Source organism: Mus pahari, chromosome 20 (genome assembly GCF_900095145.1).
Source record: "Mus pahari chromosome 20, PAHARI_EIJ_v1.1, whole genome shotgun sequence".
NCBI classification, from domain to species: Eukaryota; Metazoa; Chordata; class Mammalia; order Rodentia; family Muridae; genus Mus; species Mus pahari.
The window spans coordinates 34,373,390-34,380,806 of NC_034609.1; the positions used below are offsets into that span (position 1 = coordinate 34,373,390).

General features: G+C 46.6%; 1 protein-coding gene across 1 annotated transcript in view; it reads right to left on the reverse strand.

Moving 5' to 3' along the window:
* Positions 1-1,381: 1,381 nt before the first annotated feature.
* Positions 1,382-7,417, reverse strand: part of LOC110337355 (ATP-dependent RNA helicase DDX19B-like) — a 24,863-nt gene continuing 18,827 nt past the window's right edge. The window contains exons 6-8 of the mRNA XM_021220228.2: positions 7,250-7,412; positions 6,725-6,916; positions 1,382-6,389 (exon numbers count right to left, since the gene is read on the reverse strand). Of these exons, the coding sequence (XP_021075887.2) occupies positions 6,328-6,389; positions 6,725-6,916; positions 7,250-7,412 (417 nt within the window). The 3' untranslated portion in view covers positions 1,382-6,327. The remainder of the gene's footprint in view (positions 6,390-6,724; positions 6,917-7,249; positions 7,413-7,417) is intronic.

Sequence of the window (7,417 nt, forward strand, 5' to 3'; positions counted from 1 at the left end):
CTTTTTTTTTTTTTAAACATTTTATTTATTTATGTAAATACACTGTAGCTATTTTCAGACACACCAGAAGAGGGCATCAGATCTCATTAGGGATGGTTGTGTGCCACCATGTGGTTGCTGGGATTTGAACTCCGGACCTTCGGAAGAGCAGTCGGGTGCTCTTACCCACTGAGCCATCTCACCAGCCCCGAGAAGGCACTTTCTGATAGTTCCCAACAAACAGCCTGCACTTAGACAAGTTCTGACTCAGCTCTACATGACTACATGACATAACATCTACACTCCATTTTGGCCAGGAGACCTAGAAGTGGTACTAAATTAACATTTTTAGAAACCCTTCATTCTAAACTGAGCATGGTCAAGTATGCCTTTAATCCCAGCACTCGAGAGGCGGGTAAGCAAATCTCTGAGTTTGAGGCCAGCCTGGTTTACAGAGTTACTTCCAGGCCAGTAAAGGCTACAAAAAAATAAAAGTATAAAGGGTGGAGATGTAGCTGAGTCATCATAGAGCACTTGCCCAGCCTAAGGGATGCCTGAGTTTGATTCCCAGGAGTAAATTAACTATTAACTGTATGATTGTGCAGCATTTTCTCAAGGTTAAACATCTGAAGACACATTAACACGGTAGAGTTCTTTGCAACCCCTGCTGTTGCAATCTCAGAATTCAGTAGTACAGACATACTTGCCTAGAGTACAAGGGAGAACATATACTAAAGCAGCAGTTCTGGGGGCCGTAGAGATGGCTCACCGGTCTGCTCTTCCAGAGTTCTTGAGTTCAGTTCCCAGCAACCACATGGTAGCTCACAACCATCTATACTGGGATCTGATGCCCTCTTCTGGCATGCAGGTTTTACAGATAGTGCACTCATATACATAAATCTTAAAAAAAAAAAAAAAAAAAAGAAAAAAAAAGCAGTTCTACAATTGCTTGAGACAAATATGTTAAGAGTGTGGGGCCTGGAGCCAGAAAGTATAGGCCTCTGACTATGGGGGAGTTGCAGGGCAATTCACACAGCCTCTCTGTGCTTGTTTCTCTATCCGTGAAACAGGAATCGTGACACATTTGCTATGAAGAGAGGATGTGTTCATTTATGAGACCCTCCTCCTGGCTGCCTTCAGATGAAGATGTAGAACTCTCAGCTCCTCCAGCACCATGCCTGCCTGGATGCTGCCATGCTTCCCACCATGATGATAATGGACTGAACCCCTAAAACCATGAGCCAGACCCAGTGAAATGAGCTGCTTTGGTCAATTGTTTCTTCACAGCAATGGAAACTCAAAGACTATACAAAGTTAATGCAAACAAAACACTGATACACATTTTTAAAAATATATTTATTTAAAAAGATGAGCAAATCTTAAAAAATAAAATTTGTGTGTGACTATGCACCATTGCCCCACTAATGAGGTCTAAGGACAACTCCCTGAGGCTAGCTAGTTTTCTCCTACCTTCAGGAACTGGACCTGCAATAACCAGTCATCTCACTAGCCATATCTTGATAATTTCTACACATATTTAGCAGCTACTGCTGTCAGATAGCAAAATGAACTACACACATACAAAACCCAATCCAAAAGAAAAAAGAAAAACAAAAAAGCATGCTTAATTGGCCACATGACTTGACTTGTTCCTTCAAGAGTAAAGGAGAGGCTTGCCCTCAGGGAATAATTACAATAACTTACACTCAGTAGGCTGCTCTTAAGTTGAAGAATTGGAATGGGAAAAACACACTGAGCAACAGCAGTCTTGTGGGGAAGGCTATCTCTTATGCTGGCAAAAGCTAGCTGCAGTCCTGGGCTCAAAAAGACACAAGAGGATCTGCTCTGTCACCCTCGTCTCTCTGTCCACTGACTGGGGCGGAGGCGGGGGGGGGGGGCAGCAGACATGTCGGGCGTCACGGGAAAGCTTGACCTGTCCTTTTGATTTTGAAGAGACGTGATCTTATCACACAGTCCAGACCCCTGTAGTCCTAGCAGTACTCCAAAGTCTCAACCATCAGCCCTGCAAGTGTTAGGATTACAGCTGTGTGTCACCACACCTTTCTCCATCTTCTAGACATTCCCCACTTCATGACTGAAACTACGACAAGAGCAGCCACTCCCCTGCCCCCTCAGATTCTAAAGCCAAGACAGTCTGGAGGCCAAGAAAAGCACACATCTGCATCTTCACGCTAGGGTTTCAAGCTGCTCTGGGAAAGCTCTAGCTCAGCTAAGGGTGAGAAAAGCAGTGTATGTGCCTCAGCATAAGTTTCTTGGGTTAATTTCGTGCACCAGGGTCCTTTGTAGAAGACACCACAACAGCCAGGCAACAGAGCACAGGGTATTTACTCTCAAGCAGAGAAGCAAAGCCATGTAAACTTGTAATGACATCCCAGGAGTCTGGTGTCTCTAAAAGAGGACCAAGAGAAACTTGAGAGTCCATGAAGCCTTCAGCATTACCTCACGTGGTGAGGGCAGAGGAGGCAGGCAGTCAAGTTCCCTCCTCCAGCAACAGAAAGCCAATTTTGCTACACTGATTTCAGAACTCCTCATCCTGCTGCTAAGGCTCTGATGTTGATGTCCCCCTCCTGGCCTGCAGGCTCCCTTGTCCTCAGACTACTCAGTCCTGGCTATTCTGTCACAGCAGGACACTGGACTGTGATATACAGTCAAAATTTAGTCGCCAGGTCATAGCGGCTCCTGCTTAGAATCCCAGCACTCAGGAGGCTGAGGTAGAATTCTTTGATTTCCAGGCCAGCCTGTGTTAAACAACAAACACTGAGCAGCAGCAGTAGCAGCATTTTACCCTGTGAACCCTGACTTTCCCACACAGGGCCACTTGAGCTGTGTTCCCAGGATACTTCTTTCACCCTTGTCAACTTGACACACAGCTAAGGCTGGCCTGTTTCTAAGTAACCCAGGCTGGCTTTAAACTCAGCACTACTGGCTCAGCCTCCTGAGTGCTGCAATAAATAAAAAATCACCACTGTACCTAATACTTTTTACTCTTTTGCTTTCTGAGACAGGGCTTAATGTAGACCAGGCTAGCCTCAACTTCTCTTTGTACCTGAGGATGAATCCTTTCCTTGCAAATCTTGTCATGAGCCTGCTTCCTCACACAAAAACCCCATTCCTTTATTCAATGTTCTCTGGCCTCTGGAACGCTTTATACCAGTCCTGGACAGAGATTTTGTAACAAATAGGAAAGACCTATCTTCAGGTGGAATGCCCTGACCCAGCCTCTTATTGCCTAGGTTAGCTTTGAACTCCTGAACTTCCTGCTTTCATACCACAAATGCCAGGATTATGGGCATGAACTACCACACTCAGATTGTTTTTTTGTTTTGTTTTTTGAGACAGGACCTATGTAGGCTGGGCTCACTTTAAGCTCAAACCCCTCCGGCCTCAGCTTTGCTGACGCTGGGACTACAGGCATGGAATATCACTCTTGCTAATGCAGCGACCGACTGGTGTACATCATCACTCCTGGAGGATGCAACCACAGACTGACTTCACAGGCAGTGACCCACATTATCCTGTTTTACTAAAGTGGGGTGGTGTGTGTGTGTGTGTGTGTGTGTGCACATATGCGCATGTGTGCGTGTGCATGTATTTGTAAATGCCTGGCAAGTGAGCAGAATCCTGGGTCTATGGAGATGCCCTCGTTGCTCACCAACTGACAAAGACTAATACTAGCTGAACGTGGTTTTAACTTTACTTAATATATCAACAACCAGAAGATGCTACTTCCTTCTTATAATCATTACTGTCTTAGTAACATGAACAGTTCATAATTAACACCAGCAAAAACTACATCATACAGGGTGTGGTAGTGCACACCTTTAATCCCAGCACTCAGGAGTTGGAGGCTCAACTAGGCTCAAGTAGGAGTGGATTTTGGAGTTCAAAGCCAGCCTGGTCTACTATAGAGCAAATTCCAGGACAGCCAGGGATACACAAAGAAACCCTGTCTCAAAAAACAAAAACAAGAATCCCAAATCCCTAAAAGACTATGTCTCAACAACTTATCAGATCTTATGCATGCATATAACCAGTAAATGATACACAGAACAAAAATACCTCAGTCTGGCATGATAGTACACACCTATAATTCTAGTACTCAGGAAACTGAGGCAGGAATTTAAGTTTGAGGTCAACGAATAAAAATCCAATATAAATTTGTTTGTGGGTAATGAACATCACAAAACTTTTCATTAGACAAAAATATTTCTTTCCCTGAGCTTCTCCCTTCATTCTTTCCCTGAGCTCCTTTGTCCAAGAGCTCAGTTTATCACTTCATAGATACATAACTTTATTGACATCAGTCAAATCCCTGGGACCAAGGCTCTTGTAAGCTCAATACTTTCTTAAGGCTCCCGACAGTGCTAACCTGCCCCTGGGGGATAGATGGTGGCACGAGTGAATGTAGGCTGTGAAGGAATATGGTCCACAAGACACTAGTGACATGCCAGAGCCATCCACAATGTAGGACTCACCTTTTTAAAAGGTGGATAATCTTTTGGGAGTCTTCCTAAGACACCATGAAACCCATCCAGTATTCTCCGAGGTGCAGAACACTAAGTTAGGAGCGCTCATCTACACTTCCACCAGAAGCCACTGGAGAGGCTGCTGCTTGCCTTGCTCCATCTCCTCAGACTCAGGGAAGAGTCACACACTTCTCTAACTACAGTCCTTGTTTCAGTTATTTCAAGTTTGGTCCACAGTATTTTGGGAGAAAAAGTTTATTCTCTCCTTTTAACACTTCTAAAATAGATCAAAGTTGGCCAGGAGCACACAGAGAATTCTATTCAAGTCCCCACTGGAGAGTGGAGACCAGGCACCCTGCTGGTTTCTCTGTGACACTGAACAACCACCAGGCAGTAGCCATGGTGGCACCCTCCTTTCCCAGGTGTCGGAGCTGGCATTAAAATATGGAAAAACAGATCAATATCTCTCACTACAACATTCCTCCATCATGGCTGGAAATAATAGTTCAGAGTAATGTGCTTAGTTAGCAGAACACACGGCTCCAGGTTTGAGTCCCAGCACAACACATACATGCAACAAAACAAACCCTAGAGAGAAGAATAACCCCGTCCAAGTCAAAGCACTGTAGAGGGTGCTTCTCCATCCTTCCAAGTTGCTGTCACTGTGTGCTATCTATGGCCTAGCCAGTATGAGGAATTCTGTTTTTATTGTATGCTTTTACTATTCTACTGATGGGTGCTAAGGGAGAAATGAGTAAATGCTTGGCGATGCCTCATTGTGGACAGACAAACGTCTGTGGTCCGTCCTGTCCCTCATCACACTCACTGTGAACACAGACCATCAGAATTCCTTTAGAACCACGATGCCCAATGTCTGCAATCACTCCCCAGCACTGACAGGACTAATCTTTCAGGAACCGCAAAAAAAGCAAGGATTTTTGGCAACTGCTGACCATGCCTAGCCTGCTTTGATCAAGGCTGCCTGCCCATCAGAAACTTTAAGCTACAGTACTCACTTAAAACCCAAATCTCAGTACCCTTTTATTTGCCTGGGACTACTAACAATCCAAATGATGTTACAGATGTAAAAACTATGGTTCAAGTAGCCATGATCCAGGTGTTATGGTAAGCCAGAGGTACCACTAATCTTCCAGGACAACTTCTCCACAGGTCTTGCTGAAGTATGAGCCAAGAACTCACCAATAACCAGATTTGCACTACATATAGACTGCCCATGTTCCTGAGCCACAAAGTTTAAGGAGAAGCCCCAAAGGCATTTTGGTCCAACATGGCAAATCTTTTCCTGGAAAGAGTGTCAGCAGGGGTCTGGTTAACACCCAGCTTAGCCATTGCACACCAAGTCCTAAGCAGCAGTCCACAGGCCAACTCCAGTGCCTCATGCCATCCTTCTGACACTAGACTGGCTTATATCCTCCTCCTCCCTGGGGACTCTGCCTCTGTGTGCTCTCTGTTCTGTGCTGTCACTTCAACAAGGCTGGCCTGCGAACTCCAAGTCACAAACAGCTAAGGTTTGTCACAAGGAATCCTAGGCATATTATCTAGATCAGTGTAATGATTGGAAAATACTGTTCAAAAAAAAAAAAAAAAAAAGACGGGACTTGAAAAGGTAAATTTCTGTGTATTCATGCCTAATCTTCCAAAGTTGTGTAAACAAATTTTCTACCATCCCTCATCATTTGCACAAATTTCTGTCAAGTCCAAACGTAATTCTGAATGAGGTAGGTAGTCTCTACTCAGCCCGTGGTCTCTGAGGGGCCCGTCAAGGCCTATGCCACGAGAGCACTAGATTCCCAGGCAGNGAGNGCTGAGGGTGGCACCANCCCATGGAGNAGCAAGCGCCTCAGTTGGCTATTTTCTCAATCTCATCCAAATCATCTGTGTCCAATCTTTCTATCTTCTTATCTGAGGGGAGAAAGAAAAGACGGGAAGACCATCATGAACTACCGAGGAAATGCAATAGAAGTCACCCAGGACGACAGCATGGCAGTCTGCAGAGGCACCTCCCTGAGGGACAGTGACNCTTCCTCTAGGCACAAGCAGGCTTCCTGAGCCTGANCAGATAGCACCAGGGCTCTGNACAAGGCTACCAACTTCCCAGGGAGTCAGGTTCCCCCAGCCTGGTCCCAGGGCACTGATATTGCAGTCCCTGAGCCCCGGATATGCAGGGACCATGGAAACCTGCCCTCTCCCACACCCCCTCTGAGAAGGGATCCAGGCAGAGTCGACTGGGCACTCACTAAAATGCTCCTGGATCCTGTTGAGGATATTCATGCTGTGCTTGCTGTCCACCATGTTCACTGCCAGACCCCTCTTGCCAAAGCGGCCTGTGCGCCCAATGCGGTGCAGGTAGGTCTCATTGTCTGGGTTCCCATCCTTGTCCACAGGGAGGTCAAAATTGATGACCACAGACACCTGTTCAACATCNATACCTGTACAAAGGGGTTGGGGGAGGCAGGCAGGAGACGGGGGCACCATCAGCCACACGTACCCACTTGGGCTGAAGACACGGCTGGGACAGGTCACATCTGGCNCGTGGNCACTAAAGCGCACATCACTAAAGAGGGTCTGTAGCTCAGGGGGCATCTGGAAAGCTTCCCACCAAGGCAGCACTGCTGGCTTCCCTTCCACCCACAGGGAAATCAAATCAGCGTCTCCCAGGAAGGAATGTCCCTCGAACCCTCCCACCTCCCTGAGACAAGAACTCTTCTTGCTCACAGGGCCTGGGCCCCCCAACCTGGTGAACAGGGCCAGTCTCTGCTCACCACGGGCACACACGTTGGTGGTCACCAGAACCTTCTCTTTGCCTTCTCGGAAGCGCTCGATCACNGCGGCCCTCTGCTCCACCATCATCTCTCCACTCAGCAGGGCCACCTGGTGGCCTTCTTTTGAGAGCTCTGCTGCCAGCCAGCTAGCTGTTTTGCGGGTCTGGA